Here is an 18,584-nt window from a genome sequence, read left to right on the forward strand (position 1 = left end):
TGGATAGGGTTAAGGCCTTTTCCCTAACCTAGATTGCCAGGTTCCCCAGTGGGTGTGTATGTCCTGTAGGCAGTTTCTCCCTTTCTCACACTCTGGGGACTTACAATTTTTGGCCTGGCTCGTGATGTATGCTGCAGCCTGCTGCTTCTTTCAAACGGTCTGTGGTGTCTGTCAGTTTTCCTTGTTAAGTTCCTGTGTTGCTTCTTGGAAATAAGTTCACAATATGAATCTCTACATACTATTTTGTCTTTCCAAGTAGAAGAGGCATGCTAACAATGCTTCCAATCCACCATCTAGGGGAAAAAAAAGTTTTATTCACTTTATATGCCAGATCTACAATATTTCAACTTGATTTTTATGTATGTATTTATTTATTTATTTTTGAAACAGAGTCTTGCTCTGTCACCTCGGCCGGAGTGCAATGGTGCAGTCTTGGCTCACTGCAACCTCCATCCCCCAGGTTCAAGTGATGCTCAAGCCTCAGCCTCCCATGTAGCTGGGAATACAGGCACGTGCCACCATGCCAAGCTAATTTTTGTATTTTTAGTAGAGACGAGGTTTCGCCATATTGACTGGGCTGGTCTCGAACTCCTGGCCTCAAGTGATCCACCCTCCTCGTCCTCCCAAAGTGCTAGGATTACAGGCCTGAGCCACTGCGCCTGGCCCCAGCTTGATTATATTAAAATGCACATCCTCTGGTATTTTCAACTGTCAGATTCTCCAGCTTTTAAACATTTATTCCTTTTTTTCCTGAATTTTCACATCTTTCTTCTAATCTTTAGTTGATCAAACCCTTTCTCTTTTCAGACTCCATTAATCCCCTCTACCTAGTTTGGAGCCCATCATAAGATACTTCAACAGTGTCAGGACCTTGAATTTCCTTTCCCCTTTTAACTTCTTCTGTTTCCCAGTCTCTGACATTCCAATGTCCACACCCTCTCTATCCTTTGCCTTTAATCTTGGACTCTGCCTAGTGTTGCACTAGAAAGTGAAAAATGGTAACATTGGTCCTGCTATAATTTGATACTTTCTACTTACAATTGGTATTGTTATTTTCAATGATTTTCTATTATATTCACCACCTTGTCTATTTTATTTTTTAATTATTTATCATTTAGATTTCATGTTTATTTTATTTAACTTTTAATTTCAGTTCAGGGTACATGTACCGGTTTGTTATATAGGTAAACTAGTGTTATGGGGGCTTGTTGCAAAATTATTTCATCACCCAGGCATTAAGTCTAGTACCCTATAGTTATTTTTCCTGATCCTCTCCCTCCTCCCATGTTCCACCTTCTGATAGGCCCCAGTATTTGTTGGTCTCCTCTATATATCCATGTGTTCTCATCATTTAGCTCCCACTTATAAGTGAAGACATGATATTTGGTTTTATGTTCCTGCATTAGTTTGCTCAGGGTAATGGCCTCCAGCTCCATCCTTGTTCCTGCAAAGAACATGGTCTTGTTCTTTTTCATGGCTGCATAGTATTCTATGGTGTATATGTACCACATTTTTTCAATCCAGTCTTCTCATTGATGGGCATTTAGGTTGATTCCATGTCTTTGCTATTGTGCATAGTACTCCAGTGAACATACAGTGAACAGTGAACACTTGGGCATGTGTCTTTATAACAGAATAGTTTATATTCCTTTGGGTATATACCCAGTAATGGCATTGCTAAGTCAAATGGCATTTATGTTTTTAGTTCTTTGAGGAATCGCCACACTGTCTTCCTCAATCGATGAACTAATTTACACTCCAACCAACAGTGTAAAAGTGTTCCTTTTTCTCCTCAACCTCATCAGCATCTATTATATTTTGAGTTTTTACTAATAGCCATTCTGACTGGTGTGAGATGGTATGTCATTGTGGTTTTGATTTGCATTTCTCTAATTATCAGTGCTGTTGAGCTTTTTTTTTTTTTTAACATGCTTGTTGGCTGCATATATGTCTTCTTTTGAAAAGTGACTGTTCATGTCCTTTGCCCACTTTTTATGTTATTGTTTGTTTTTTCCTTGTAAATTTGTTTAAGTTCCTTATAGATGCTCAATATTAGACCTTTGTCAGATGCATAGTTTGCAACAGTTTTTCTCATTCTGTATGTTTACTCTGTTGATAGTTTTTTTTGCTGTGCAGAAGCTCTTTAGCTTAATTAGATCTCATTTATCAAATGTTTGCCTTTGTTGCAGTTGCTTTTGGTGTCTTCGTCATGAAATTTTTGCCCATTCCTATGTGTAGAATGGTATTGCCTCAGTTGTCTTTTGGATTTTTTTTTTATAGTTTTGGGTTTTACATTTAAGCATTTAATCCATTTTGAGTTTATTTTTGTATATGGTGTTAGGAAGAAGTCCAGTTTCAGTGTTTTGCATATGGCTAGTCAGTTACCCAGCACCATTTATTGAATAGGGAATCATTTCCCCATGCTTATTTTTGTCAGCTTTGTCAAAGATCATAGTTGTAGGCATACAGCCATATTTCTGAGTTCTCTGTTCTGTTTCATTGGTCTATGTGTATATTTTTGTACCAGTACTGTACTGTTTTGGTTACTATAGACCTGTAGTATAGTTTCAAGTCAGATATCATGATGCCTCCAGCTTTATTCTTTTTGCTTAGGATTGCCTTGGCTATCGTGCTCTTTTTTTGTTGTTTCATATAAATTTTAAAATAGTTTTTTCTAGTTCTGTGAAGAACATTATTGGTAGTTTTATAGGAATAGCATTAAATTTATAAGTTGCTTTGGGCAGTATGGTCATTTTAATGATGTTGATCCCTCCTATCCACGAGCATGGAATGTTTTTCTCTTGGTTTATGTTGTCTGTGATTTTTTTGAGCAGTGTTTTGTGGTTCTCCTTGTAGAGATCTTTCCCTTCCCTGATTAGCTATATTCATAAGTATTTTATTTTTTTGTGGCAGCTGTGAATGGGATTGTGTTCCTGATTTGGCTCTTCTCTTGACTGTTCTTGATGTGTAGGAATGCTAGTGAATTTTGCACATTGATTTTTTATCCTGAGATGCTGCTGAAGTAGTTTATTAGCTTAAGGAACTTTTGGGCTGAGACTGTGACGTTTTCTGGATATAGAATCTTGTCACCTGCAAACAGATATAGTTTTACTTCCCCTCTTTCTATTTGGTAGCCCTTTATGTCTTTCTCTTTTCTGATTGCCCTGGCCAGGACTTCTGATATTGTGTTGAAGGAGTGGTGAGAGAGGGCATCCTTGTCTTGTGCCAGTTTTTAAGGGGAATGCTTCCAGCTTTTACCCATTCAGTATGATGTTGGCTGTGGGTTTGTTGTAGATGGTTCTTAGTATTTAGAGGTATGTTCCTTCAATATCTAGTTTGTTGAGACTTTTTAACCTAAAGGGTGTTGAATTTTCTTGAAAGCCTTTTCTGCATGGATTGAGATAATCATGTGTTTTTTGTCTTATTTTGTTAATGTGATGAATCATATTTATTGAGTTGTGTATGTTGAACCAACCTTGCATCCTAGGGATGAAGCCTACTTGATCGTGGTAGATTAGCTTTTTCATGTGCTGCTGGATTTGGTGTGCCAGTGTTTTGTTGAGGATTTTTGAATCTATGTTCATCAAGGATATTGGCCCTGAAGTTTTTTTTGGTGGTGGTTGTGTTTCTGGCAGGTTTTGGTATCAGGATGATGCTGGTCTCATATAATGAGTTAGGAAGGAGTTCTTCCTCCTCAATTTTGTGGAACAGTTTCATTAAGAATGATATCAACTCTTCTTTGTACATCTGGTAGAATTCAGCTGTGAATCCATCTGGTCCTGAGCTTTTTTTGGGTCGTAAGCTATTTATTACTGACTCAATTTCAGAGCTCGTTATTTGGCTGTTCAGGGATTCATTTTTTTCTTGGTTTAGTCCTGGGAGAATATATGTGTCCAGGAATTTATCCATTTCTTCTAGATTTTCTAGTTTATGTGCATAAAGGTGTTCATAATATTCTCTGATGGTTGTATTTTTGTGGGGTCAATGGTGATATCCCTCTTGTCATTTCTGATTGTGTTTATTTGAGTTTTCTCTCTTCTTTATCAGTCTTGCTAGCAGTCTATCTATATTATTAATTTTTTTTTTTTTCAGAAAACCAGCTCCTGGATAAGTTGATCTTTGAAATGTTTTTTTTTGTGTGTGTCTCAGTCTCCTACAGTTCCGCTCTGATATCACCATGCCTATTTTAAAAGATTTTGATCCTTTTTAGTCCCCAAAGTCTCTCTCTGCAGGTGGCTTTCATTTTTTTTTTGTTTGTTTGTTTTGAGAATGAGGCCATCTGATTGATACTCTTTATACTACTTGGAGCATTTAATATGCATTGGTTCTGTATTCCACATTATGCTTTTATTGTGCTAAAGTTGGTATTAAATTTTTTATAGCATAAAATGTCATGGCAGGGAACATTTGCTCTGATTTATCATAATTTTTTAAAAAGAAAATGTCTGCTAAGATCATAATAACAGCTAATACTTATTGAATATTTATATGCTAGATCTACCCTAAGTGTTTCACAGTTATTACCTTCTTTGACCATGGTGTGGCCACTGGAACAATGTAATAATATGTGGCTCCAATACCACAGGTTAATATCTTAAAATATTATTTTTCGGTCTTTTTGGATAGCCGTGGTTAAACTTTTTAAATACTAAAATCCAACATGCTACATCTTGTTTAGCATCTAGAACAATACATACAATGATAAATTTCACTTCAATCTGTGTAAGAGAAGAATGCTATTGACTTAAAATGTCAGCTAGAAGACAGGCTGTCAGGAACTTTGATTATATTTTTTACTCACTGGAAAAATGTAAATTGGAATCACACTAATACGTTCTGTGCTGTGGATGACATAGGTTTAAATTTTCATGTTAAACTTATTTAATTTGAGATTATGTTAATTAAATATCCATTTATCAGCATAATGATGTTTAATATAGACCTTTATTAACGTATGGTTTCAAAGGCCAGCAAAATTGTCAAATCTAATGAAAACAGAGTTCAAAGATAAAATTCTATCTTCCCTTTCTTTTATGAATCTCTTAAAAATTCAGGGCACCTTTTTAAAAGCCCTTAGAGAAGATTAACCTTTAACATCATCATTTAAATCTAATGTTACCACATTTTACAATGTCATTGACACTATGTTTAGCCTTAGATAGTTGGTTTTCCTAACCGTGTTATAAAACTACTAATTTTTTTTTCCCCAAATCTGATAGAGGAAGATTCAACTGCTGTCTTTTTTTTTTTTTCTGGTTTATCTAGTGTAACACATTCCAATAGAACTTTCTCCAATGATAGACATTATCTATATCTACACTGGTTAATATAATAGCCATTAGCCATATGTGGCCTACTGAGCACCTGAAATGTGACCAGTGCAACTGATAACCTGAATTTCAAAATTTACTCATTGTATTTATCCTAAATTAAAATTTAAATAGCCATATGCTACTGGTGTCTACCATATTGGAATCATGGCTTTGGTGTTCTTTTCAGCACAGACTGAATTCTGAAGACTTGACTTTTTTCTCCTAATATGTCTTAATTCGTTTCCTGGGAGCAGGAATAATCTTTTAAAGTTGCCTGTTATTCTTGGACTAATTAAGGCATTTTCTTTCATTATAACCCAATTTATAGTTTGGAGATTTTACCATAAACCAAAAAATATGTATATGTATGTACTTTTGTAGTAATAATGCCAAATTGGACATTTGACTCTGGGTAGTCATTACACAACAGTGGATGGGATATCTCTACCAGAGTGGGTGCTCCATAAATGTTTGCTTGTACTGAGTAAATGAAAAACTGTATTTTATTTTAACCAGTGCTCCTTCTCACACTCACTCACACTATTTCCTTTTATATCTGTACACTGGGAGAAGGAATAATAACTTGCTTGAAGATGCAGTTTTTTTGAAAGGCAGAGAGGCTTTTGCTGATTTAAAACAGATATTGGTTTGTAGTTACTTCCATAATTCCTTTCTACTATTCTTAAATGATGAAGTACCATTTTTATGGGTCTTTACCTTCTAACACATTTTTGCATTACATTTTTTAAGAATAACTGGTCACTTAAAAATGCTTATAGAGTTGTAAAACCTGATTCACTTTTAAAAGGGGTAACTTGTGTAAAAGATATTCTGTAGTCTACATCATCCTAGGTTGATAATACAGTCAATAAAAGTGTTTATTGCTTTGTACATATCAAAGTACTAAAGGAGTGAACTGAAGCAGCCGAGATGTTAGAATAAGTCAATTGTCTAAAAATATGAATGCCCACAGATATGTTTGATAAAGAAATGTTTTAAGTGAAGATTTTGAAACTCTGGATGATCACTGGTTATCAATAGTCTTAGAGAAATTTAAGTTTTAAAATGTTTATAGGATAATTGAGAAAGTACCACTAGGCTGAACACAAATTTAAAGTTTCTTCCTACAAAGCATTCAACCTGTTGCCCAAGAAAAGGCTTTCATCTTTCAAGATGAAAGAATTCAAATGAAACTAGAACACTGAAGGCTACTACAGAAGCATGCATTTATTTGGGCATATGGTAGTAATCCACTAAACACATAGTTATAATCTATTTGAGAATAACCGGAACAGATTTGCCAGACAAAGATTCTGCCAGATCAACTTGCTTTTTACTATGGGAAATCAAAGATGTAGAGAAGCACACAAATACCAACGTTTTCTTTTTTATTTCGAAGCCACTTCAGCATTTCTTTTAAAAAGTATTGTCTTCATCCTTATAATTAATAGATAGTTCTTCAGATTCTAAATACTGTAAGTTTCAGTGATCAGTTTCATTATTTCTGTGCAGTCAAAAAAGACTGCATTGAAAAATATATTTGTGGGCATTTCAATACAATAAGTGTTTGGAACTCAATTTCAAAGGAATATAATATGTGACTTAGTTATTGATTAATGAGTGAAACTACAGACATTGAAGATGCAGGATCAAATCATCTGAAATAAAAGGCAGGGAACACGTATAAATATTTTGCACACGGAGACATTCAAGTGCTTCTTGACTGAGGACATCTGATTTCCAGCTGGCTTTTGCAATTAAAAATATTGGAAATAAATTGCAGTAGCTCAGTCAAATTTATTTGCTGCAAAATGGCTTATAACTACAGAGAGAATTTTTAGTTAATATAGTTGAAATTATTTAGTTCTGCTCTGTGACAAATGAAATTATTGTTTATCAGAGAAAGGGAATTACGTATTTGGCCTAAAGTTAATCAATATGAACACAGAAAAGCTGAAGCTCAAGCAGAATCAGGACCTTGTTAAACCATAGTTTTGTAAAATGAGTTCAGTTGTAGCACCTGTGGAATAAATAGAACTGATAGAAAATACAAGAAAATAAATTTTCTAATCATACCATTCTCAGAGATTTACAAAATGCTTTGAACTTCGTTCTGAATTTAAACGTTTTTTTTATTGTTTCACACTTAACTTTTTAAAAATCAACATATGCTGATTAAAGGCAGACATGTGCCTTGTTACACCTCTAAACCTCAAAGATCATGGAGAGTCACAGTAATTCCATTTCCCCAAGTTAAGGCATAAGTCCATATTCACAATCTGCCCTCTGGGGTGATGCAGGATTGAGTCAAGTCCAGTTCGATTCCTTGAGTCACTGGAATTGTTTCTGACTGATTCATATTTTCAAATCCAGCCCACGATGGGCCTGAGGCTGGATAAGTGGGCTTTCACGAGGGCCCTAACAAGAGCAAAAAAGGAACATGTGCGTAGATTTACACTTCTATTCTCAAGGGCCTTTGCTCTTATTGGAACCTTAACTACATAAAAATGTATTTCCTAAACATTTCCCTGATTATGGAGTTCATAATCTAAGAACTTGAAGGTACGTTTCTGTGTTAAATACAGAAATTATTATTGAAACAAAGACCTCACCTTTAAATGAGAATATAAAGTACTTCAGTGATTTTGCCCAACTGTTAAAACTTGGTTTATAATTTTACATTCTATCATGGACATCCTTCTTGAAAGCCTTCGTGGTGTATAGGTCTGTTTTAAATTTTGATAGTTATTACCAATAAATCCTCTGAATATTATAGCCTATTCAAAATAGCTGTTTCTTACAGGAAATGGATGTATGTGTGTATACATATGTGTAAATACATATATATATATATATTTTCAAGGAGTCACTCTCTTTTGTGGAAGCAAACATTACTTGGTCAGATGAGATTATTATGCTAAAGGAAAGTAGATAATTTTGTGAATGTAATTTGCATTTCTTAAATGTGGTTGTTGTTGTTATTATTATTATTATTATTTCTCAACAGGGCCCATTTGGAGGCCAGTGCTGAGAAGTGGAACAGGTTGCTGATGTCTTTAGAAGAACTGATCAAATGGCTGAATATGAAAGATGAAGAGCTTAAGAAACAAATGCCTATTGGAGGAGATGTTCCAGCCTTACAGCTCCAGTATGACCATTGTAAGGTAAGTGGATAACCTATAGTGAGTCGCTTAATTCAAATTCTAGTGAGGTAGATATTTGAAATAAAATTATAGGTAAGTATCAGAGTTGAACCAATTATCACAGGATTCCCCCCACCACCACTGTCTGCTTTTAATTATCAGTAGACATTTAAAGTGCATACATTGTTTACATTTGTATTAAATTAAGTTTTATCTTTACATTTAACTAAATTTTTTTTCAAACACTACCAGTATCTAAAGTATAATTAATAGGTTTTATAATCAAATTTTTTAAAATTTTATTTTTATTTTTGAGACCAAGTTTCACTCTTGTTGCCCAGGCTGGAGTACTGCAGCCTCCACCTCCTGGATTCAAGTGATTCTCCTGCCTCAGCCTCCCAAGTAGCTGGGACTACAGGTGCCTGCCATCACAACCGACAAACTTTTTTTTTTTTTTTAAGCCAGAGTCTTGCTCTGTCACCCAGGTTGGAGTGCAGTGGCATGATCACGGCTCACTGCAACCTCTGCCTCCCAAGTTCAAGTAATTCTCCTGCCTCTGCCTCCCAAGTAGCTGAGTCTACAGGCACCTGCCACCATGCCCAGCTAATTTTGTATTTTGTATTTTTTTTTTTTTTTTTTAGATGGAGTCTCACTCTGTTGCCCAGACTGGAATGCAGTGGCATGATCTTGGCTCACTGCAACCTTCACCTTTTGGGTTCGAGCAATTCTCCTGCCTCAGCCTCCCAAGTAACTGGGACTACAGGTGCATGCCACCACTCCTGGCTGATTTTTGTATTTTTACTAGGGACAGGATTTCACCATGTTGTTCAGGCTGGTCTCAAACTCTTGACCTCAGGTGATCTGTCTGCCTCGGCCTCCCAAAGTGCTGGGATTACAGGCATGAGCCACCTCAACTGACCTGAGAAAGTTTTTAAACTACAAATTAACTTAATCTTAAATTCAAGTCATCGAATCATAAGAAATTACAAACTATCTTGTTTATGTTTAATAAAAGTGAAAAATAAGGACTTGTAGTAAAAAAAAAAAAAAAAAAAGTAATGCAAATGAAGACCATACTATTTAAGATCATTTTATGTGTTTTACTTTTCTGAGCCAAGCCCTTTCTTTGAATTATAATTCTGCTCAAATTTCTATTCCTATGCAAATCTATACTTTTACTCTGATTAGCCAAAAGATATACTGAAATGTTATCAACTGACACATTAATTCTTAGATCCTTGTGTGATTAAATTTGTGCCTTGTTCACTTTCCATTGATTTCTTTATGCCCATTTTCTCGTATATACATATCATCTTGTTTTATTGTATTTTTTACTCCTCCCATGTGATGAAAGTTCTCATTCTAAATCTGGTCATTTTAAGGTAACATTATGATTCTATTTCCATTTTAAAAATGACAAACACGAATGCACACATCTACTAAAGGAAAATGTCATCTATGTAATAAGTTGCTTTAATACAAAATGATAAGACCCTGAAATTTATTTATTGGATTTTTGAACCCTTGTGACTAGATTATTAAAATTACCATTTGGGTGTATTTTTTTCTTTCTACTTGAAGCAGGAATATGATAAAGAAATAGCTCCAAGATAAGAAAAAGGAAAACACTGTTGATGTATGATACGCAAGATAATAATAATAATAGAAGATTTAAAATGACCAATTTAAGGAAATCACATTCTCTCCTAACTTTTTCTAACTTTTGCTTCTGTTAGTTATTCATATAGTATTCCCTTTTTGTGGGTTACAGTATTAGGGATGAAATAGAATAACACAAAGCTCTTCTAATAGATGTGCTCTGTAAGGAATTCAAGCTGCTTGTGGCCATATGCTAATAGTGTTTACTGAAATCCAAATGTTGAAGTATGAAATGATTTTCCTCTTCTGGCCTTAGCACATAAAGTACATATCCGCCTCTCAGTGTGCCCTGGCTGTATTTTGGCCTCCCTCCCAACAAGGTAACCTGGATTTAGGTTGTCTTTTGCTCCATTTTAGAGCACTGCAGGCGGTTGCTCTGCTTCAGTCCTTGAGACCTAAGCCTTTAGGTAATGGAGGTAATACTGATAATGATGGTAATACAATTGGTTCATTTATTCAGCAAGTGTTTATTGAGTGCCTAATATGAACCAGCATATTCTGGTCACTGGTGACTCAATAATGAACAAAACCAGGTTCTTACCTGATAGTGAGAGATGGACACTCGACAAATAGGCAATAAATATATGTGTCCCACAGTAATAACAAAAATAAAGCAAGGTCAAGAAGATAGAGGAGGATGTGGGATTATAGGCCAAGGTGCTATTTTATATGGAGAAGATCAGGAAAGTGTCACAAATCGGGTGATTTTTGAACAGAGACCTGGAGTGATGTAGTAAGCACTTAGCAACCCCTCTTAGAAGTAGAACATTTAGGGAAAGGGGGCAGAAAGCACAAAGGCCACAGAGCTTGCAATGTTTGGGGCATATTTGAAGAATAGCTTGGAGACCAATATGGTTGAAAATGTTTAACCAAATATGGTAGATAGGAGATGAAGCTGGGGTGGTGGGTGGGAGAAAGGGATTCAGATCATTTAGGTCCTTGAATATTCTTTCCTAAGGACTTTGGCTTTTACTCAATGAGAGAGGAAGCCATGGAAGATATAGGTGTCTATAGTGCTGTGATCTAATACTGTATGAAGAGTAGAATATAGAGGAGTTCAGCACTATTTCGGTAACCCAAGTGGTGGTGAATTGGAAAAGGGTATAGCAGGAGAGATGATGAAGAGTAACTACTTTCTGAAGACATTTGGAAAGAATCAACAAAATTTGCTGATGGACTGAATGTGTGGAATGTGAGAAGAAGAACCAAAGATGTCAGAAGTCAGAGATTTTTAGACAAAGCAAATGGAAAATGGAAGTACCATTTAGAGAGAGAAGAAAACTGCTGGAGGAGTGGTCTGGGAAGGAAATGTAAGAGCTCGATGTTTGACATGTTAAGCTTATAGATGTTTAAGCTGTCGGATATATAAATCTGAAGTTAGAAGAAAGATCAAGATTAGAGATCAAAATTGTCAGCCTCTGTATTAGCCCTGGGATTGGATGAGATCACCTATAGGGAGAGATTTTACCAAGGGAAAAAAAAAAATCCCAAGAAATGAGCCCTGAGAAGTCACAATTTTGGAGGCTGAGAAGATGAGGAGACTGAGAAGGAAGAGCCAGAAGGCTAGAAGAACCACGAGAGAACAGAGTCCAGGATGCCAAAGAAAGAAAATGTGTTTTGAAGGAGGGCATGATCACGAAGATCAAACATTGCTGAGCGGTTGAATAAGATGAGGACAGAAAATTAATCATCTCGAGACCATCTTGTTGACCTTGGACAAGAGGTGTTACAGTGGCATGATGGAGTTGGAAGCATGATTGGAGTAGATTCAAGAGAGAATATGAACCAAAGTACAGTAAACCATTTTAAGGACTTCTACAACAAAGGTAACAGAAAAATCAGATAGTAACTGAAGAAAGAATGTAGAGTCAAGTAGTGGTTTTATAACTCATTGCTGAGTAGTGAATTATGAAATAATATATTAATATGATTTCATTATTCAGCATGTTCTATGCTGGTAAGAATGATTTTGTGAAGTGGGAAGAATCAGTGACTCAGGAGAGAGGATACCAGCTCAAACAGTGAGAGGATGGGATCCATTGCACAAGTGGAGCAGTGGGTCTTAGGTCTGTCTGACTCCAAATATATTCATCATCCATTTAAAACCTACTTTACCGAATGACGTTTATGTCCCAGCACCATTCTAAGCACTGGGGATATACCCTCACGTTTTTGTTTTTGTTTTTACTTGAATCTGTTCCCTCTTTTTGCTCTATTACATCAATTTCCTGGCTTAGTTTATGAAAGAATTTGAGGTCACCTTTTCACCCTATCTTTTTCTTTAGCTGCCTTCTGAAAATGGACAATAAAGAAATGAATATTAACATATTATTCTCAAGAACGAATATTTTAGTGTATAGTGCTAGCTTTCTGCTAAATTAGTACTCAGTATAGATTAGTTGAATAAATTGATTCACAGAGTTTATAGAAAAAACCCTCCTCCTCCTCCTCCTCCTCCTCCTCCTGCTCCTCCTCCTCTTCCTCCTCCTCCTCCTCTATCTGCTTCCTCTAGATCGTGATACAGTACAGAAAAGTGTGCTGGGTTTGGGGTAAGCATTCTTTGTAGGTCATAGCTGAAGTCGCAGGGCTATAGAATTCCGTGATTCCTTCCAGGGTAGTCATCATGTATTAATAAGTATGTTAATTTTCATCATGTTTGACATTATGCCTACAGAAAAGAAAAACTTAAAAGCTTAAAACATGAATTTTCTGGCCGGGCACAGTGGCTGACACCTGTAATCCTAGCACTTTGGGAGGCCGAGGTGGGTGGATCATGGGGTCAAGAGATCGAGACCTTCCAGGCCAACATGGTGAAACCCTGCCACTACTAAAACTACAGCATTTAGCTGGACGTGGTGGCACATGCACCTGTAGTCCCAGCTATTCAGGAGGCTGAAGCAGGAGAATCGCTTGAACCCAGGAGGCAGAGGTTGCAGTGAGCCAAGATCACACCACTACACTCTAGCCTGGCAATACAGTGAGACTCCGTCTCAAAAAAACAAAAAACAAACCCCAAAACATGAATTTTTAATATTTTCTTTATAGGTTGTGACATTTGCTGTTGCTTTGTGAGTAAAAGTTTGAAAGTCCAGTGTCATATATACTATGGGAGTTAGGATTTTATTTTTTTTTCTTGTGACAACCCCTGATTTATTTATTTTATTTTACTTTTTTATTTTTATACTTTAAGTTCTAGGGTACATGTGCACAACGTGCAGGTTTGTTACATATGTATACTTGTGCCATGTTGGAGTGCTGCACCCATCAACTCATCAGCACCCATCAACTTGTCATTTACATCAGGTATAACGCCCAATGCCATCCCTCCCCCCTTCCCCCTCCCAATAATAGGCCCCAGTGTGTGATGTTCCCTTTCCAGAGTCCAAGTGATCTCATTGATCAATTCCCAGCTATGAGTGAGAACATGCAGTGTTTGGTTTTCTGTTCTTGCGATAGTTTGCTGAGAGTGCTGGTTTCCAGCTGCATCCATTTCCCTACAAAGGACACAAACTCATCTTTTTTTATGGCTGCATAGTATTCCATGGTGTATATGTGCCACATTTTCTTAATCCACTCTGTCACTGATGGACATTTGGGTTGATTCCAAGTCTTTGCTATTGTGAATAGTGCCGCAATAAACATATGTGTGCATGTGTCTTTATAGCAGCATGATTTATAATCCTTTGGGTATATACCAAGTAATGGGATGGCTGGGTCATATGGTATTTCTAGTTCTAGATCCTTGAGGAATCACCATACTGTTTTCCACAATGGTTGAACCAGTTTACAATCCCACCAACAATGTAAAAGTGTTCCTATTTCTCCACATCCTGTCCAGCACCTGTTTTTTACTGACTTTTTAGTGGTTGCCATTCTAACTGGTGTGAGATGGTATCTCATTGTGGTTTTGATTTGCATTTCTCTGATGGCCAGTGATGATGAGCATTTTTTCATATATCTGTTGGCTGTATAAATGTCTTCTTTTGAGAAATGTCTGTTCATATCCTTCGCCCATTTTTTGATGGGGTTGTTCGTTTTTTTCTCGTAAATTTGTTTGAGTTCTTTGTAGGTTCTGGATATTAGCCCTTTGTCAGATGAGTAGATTACAAAAATTTTCTCCCATTCTGTAGGTTGCCTGTTCACTCTGATGGTAGTATCTTTTGCTGTGCAGAAGTTTTTTAGTTTAATTAGATCCCATTTGTCAATTTTGGCTTTTGTTGCTGTTGCTTTTGGTGTTTTAGACATGAAGTCCTTGCCCATGCCCATGTCCTGAATGGTATTACCTAAGTTTTTTTCTAGGGTTTTTATAGTATTAGGACTAACATTTAAGTCTCTAATTCATCTTGAATTAATTTTTGTATAAGGAGTAAGGAAAGGATCCAGTTTCAGCTTTCTACTTATGGCTAGCCAATTATCCCAGCACCATTTATTAAATAGGGAATCCTTTCCCCATTTCTTGTTTTTTCTCAGGTTTGTCAAAGATCAGATGGCTGTAGATGTGTGGTATTATTTCTGAGGACTCTGTTCTGTTCCACTGGTCTATATCTCTGTTTTGGTACCAGTACCATGCTGTTTTGGTTACTGTAGCCTTGTAGTATAGTTTGAAGTCAGGTAGTGTGATACCTCCAGCTTTGTTCTTTTGACTTAGGATTGTCTTGGCAATGCGGGCTCTTTTTTGGTTCCATATGAACTTTAAAGCAGTTTTTTCCAATTCTGTGAAGAAACTCATTGGTAGCTTGATGGGAATGGCATTGAATCTATAAATTACCTTGGGCACAATGGCCATTTTCATGATATTGATTCTTCCTATCCATGAGCATGGTATGTTCTTCTAGTTGTTTGTGTCCTCTTTTATTTCACTGAGCAGTGGTTTGTAGTTCTCCTTGAAGGGGTCCTTTACATCCCTTGTAAGTTGGATTCCTAGGTATTTTATTCTCTTTGAAGTAATTGTGAATGGAAGTTCATTCATGATTTGGCTCTGTTTGTCTGTTACTGGTGTATAAGAATGCTTGTGATTTTTGCACATTAATTTTGTATCCTGAGACGTTGCTGAAATTGCTGATCAGCTTAAGAAGATTTTGGGCTGAGATGATGGGGTTTTCTAAATATACAATCATGTCATCTGCAAAGAGGGACAATTCTTTTCCTAACTGAATCCCCTTGATTTCTTTCTCTTGCCTGATTGCCCTAGCCAGAACTTCCAACACTATGTGGAATAGGAGTGGTGAGAGAGGGCATCCCTGTCTTGTGCCAGTTTTCAAAGGGAATCCTTCCAGTTTTTTGCCCATTCAGTATGATATTGGCTGTGCGTTTGTCATAAATAGCTCTTATTATTTGGAGATGCGTTCCATCAATACCGAATTTATTGAGTGTTTTTAGCATGAAGGGCTGTTGAATTTTGTCAAAGGCCTTTTCTGCATCTATTGAGATAATCATGTGGTTTTAGTCTTTGGTTCTGTTTATATGTTGGATTATGTTTATTGATTTGCGAATGTTGAACCAGCCTTGCATCCCAGGGATGAAGCCCACTTGATCATGGTGGATAAGCTTTTTGATGTGCTGCTGGATTCAGTTTGCCAGTATTTTATTGAGGATTTTTGCATCGATGTTCATCAGGGATATTGGTCTAAAATTCTCTTTTTTTATTGTGTCTCTGCCAGGCTTTGGTGTCAGGGTGATGTTGGCCTCATAAAATGAGTTAGGGAGGATTCCCTCTTTTTCTATTGATTGGAAGAGTTTCAGAAGGAATGGTACCAGCTCCTCCTTGTACCTCCGGTAGAATTCGGCTGTGAATCCATCTGGTCCTGGACTTTTTTTGGTTGGTAGGCTATTAATTATTGCCTCAATTTCAGAGCCTGCTATTGGTCTATTCAGGGATTCAACTTCTTCCTGGTTTAGTCTTGGGAGAGTGTAAGTGTTCAGGAAATTATCCATTTCTTCTAGGTTTTCTAGTTTATTTGTATAGAGGTGTTTATAGTATTGTCTGATGGTAGTTTGTATTTCTGTGGGGTCAGTAGTGATATCCCCTTTGTCATTTTTTATTGTGTCTATTTGATTTTTCTCTCTTTTCTTCTTTATTAGTCTTGCTAGCGGTCTGTCAATTTTGTTGATCTTTTCAAAAAACCAGCTCCTGGATTCATTTATTTATTTGGAGGGTTTTTTGTGTCTCTATCTCCTTCAGTTCTGCTCTGATCCTAGTTATTTCTTGCCTTCTGCTAGCTTTTGAATGTGTTTGCTCTTGATTCTCTAGTTCTTTTAATTACGATGTTAGGGTATCAATTTTAGATCTTTCCAGCTTTCTCTTGTGGGCATTTAGCACTACAATTTCCCTCTACACACTGCTTTGAATGTGTCCCAGAGATTCTGGTATGTTGTGTATTTCTTCTCATTGGTTTCAAAGAACATCTTTATGTCTGCCTTCATTTCGTTATGTACCCAGTAGTCATTCAGGAGCAGGTTCTTCAATTTCCATGTAGTTGAGCGGTTTTGTTTGAGTTTCTTAGTCCTGAGTTCTAGTTTGATTGCACTGTGGTCTGAGAGACAGTTTGTTATAATTTCTGTTCTTGTACATTTGCTGAGGAATGCTTTACTTCCAACTATGTGGTCAGTTTTGGAATAAGTGTGATGTGGTGCTGAGAAGAATATATATTCTGTTGATTTGGGGTGGAGAGTTCTGTAGATGTCTATTAGGTCCTCTTGGTGCAGAGTTGAGTTCAATTCCTAGATATCCTTGTTAACATTCTGTCTTGTTGATCTGTCCAATGTTGACAGTGGGTTGTTCATGTCTCCCATTATTATTGTATGGGAGTCTAAGTCTCTTTGTAAGTCTCTAAGGACTTGCTTTATGAATCTGGGTGCTCCTGTATTGGGCTCATATATATTTAGGATAGTTAGCTCTTCCTGTTGAATTGATCCCTTTACCATTATGTAATGGCCTTCTTTGTCTCTTTTGATCTTTGATGGTTTAAAGTCTGTTTTATCAGAGACTAGGATTGCAATCCCTGCTTTTTTTTTTGTTCTCCATTTGCTTGGTAGATCTTCCTCCATCCCTTTATTTTGAGTCTATGTGTGTCTCTGCATGTGAGATGGGTCTCCTTTATACAGCAAACTGATGGGTGTTGACTCTTTATGCAATTTGCCGGTCTGTGTCTTTTAATTGGACCATTTAGTCCATTTACAGTTAAGGTTAATATTGTTATGTGTGAAATTGATCCTGTCATTGTGATATTAGCTGGTTATTTTGCTCGTTAGTTGATGTAGTTTCTTCCTAGCATTGATGGTCTTTACATTTTGGCAAGTTTTTGCAACAGCTGGTACCAGTTGTTCCTTTCCATGTTTAGTGCTTCCTTCAGGGTCTCTTGTAGGGCAGGCCTGGTGGTGACAAAATCTCTAAGCATTTGCTTATCTGTAAAGGATTTTATTTCTCCTTCACTTATGAAACTTAGTTTGGCTAGATATGAAATTCTGGGTTGAAAATTCTTTTCTTTAAGAATGCTGAATATTGGCCCCCACTCTCTTCTGGCTTGTAGATTTTCTGCCGAGAGATGTGCTGTTAGTCTGATGTGCTTCCCTTTGTGGGTAACCCAACCTTTCTCTCTGGCTGCCCTTAACATTTTTTCCTTCATTTCAACTTTGGTGAATCTGACAATTATGTGCCTTGGAGTTGCTCTTCTCGAGGAATATCTTTGTGGCATTCATTGTATTTCCTGAATTTGAATATTGGCCTGCCTTACTAGGTTGGGGAAGTTCTTCTGGGTGATATCCTGAAGAGTGTTTTCCAACTTGGTTCCATTTTCCCCCTCACTTTCAGGCACAGCAATCAGATGTAGATTTGGTCTTTTCACATAATCCCATATTTCTTGGAAGCTTTGTTCTTTTTTTTTTTCCTTTTTTTCTCTAGACTTCTCTTCTCACTTCATTTCATTCATTTGATCTTCAATCATTGATACTTTTTCTTCCAGTAGATCTCGTCGGTTACTGAAGCTTGTGCATTTGTCACATATTTCTCCTGTCATGGTTTTTATCTCTATCAGTTTGTTTGTGACCTTCTCTGCATTGATTATTCTAGTTATCCATTCTTCCATTCTTTTTTCAAGGTTTTTAGTTTCTTTGCACTGGGTACGTAGTTCCTCCTTTAGCTCTGAGAAGTTTGATCGACTGAAGCCTTCTCCTCTCAACTCATCAAAGTCATTCTCCATCCAGCTTTGATCTGTTGCTCGTGATGAGCTGCGTTCCTTTGGAGGGGGAGATGTGCTCTGATTTTTTGAATTTCCAGCTTTTCTGCCCTGCTTTTTTCCCATCTTTGTGGTTTTATCTGCCTTTGGTCTTTGATGATGGTGACGTACTGATGGGGTTTTGGTGTTGGTGTCCTTTCTGTTTGTTAGCTTTCCTTCTAACAGTCAGGACCCTGAACTGTAGGTCTGTTGGAGATCGCTTGAGGTCCACTCCAGACCCTGTTTACCTGGGCATC

At 36.8% G+C, this 18,584-nt stretch overlaps 1 protein-coding gene across 11 annotated transcripts in view; it reads left to right on the forward strand.

Annotated features, from left to right (window-relative positions):
- UTRN (utrophin) overlaps positions 1-18,584 on the forward strand; it is a 594,041-nt gene that overhangs the window by 413,264 nt on the left and 162,193 nt on the right. For all 11 annotated transcript variants that reach the window (XM_073022551.1, XM_073022550.1, XM_073022552.1 and 8 more), the window contains one exon: positions 8,320-8,476. In XM_073022551.1, coding sequence (XP_072878652.1) covers positions 8,320-8,476 — 157 coding nt within the window. The remainder of the gene's footprint in view (positions 1-8,319; positions 8,477-18,584) is intronic.

Source organism: Chlorocebus sabaeus, chromosome 13 (genome assembly GCF_047675955.1).
Source record: "Chlorocebus sabaeus isolate Y175 chromosome 13, mChlSab1.0.hap1, whole genome shotgun sequence".
Taxonomy (NCBI): Eukaryota; Metazoa; Chordata; class Mammalia; order Primates; family Cercopithecidae; genus Chlorocebus; species Chlorocebus sabaeus.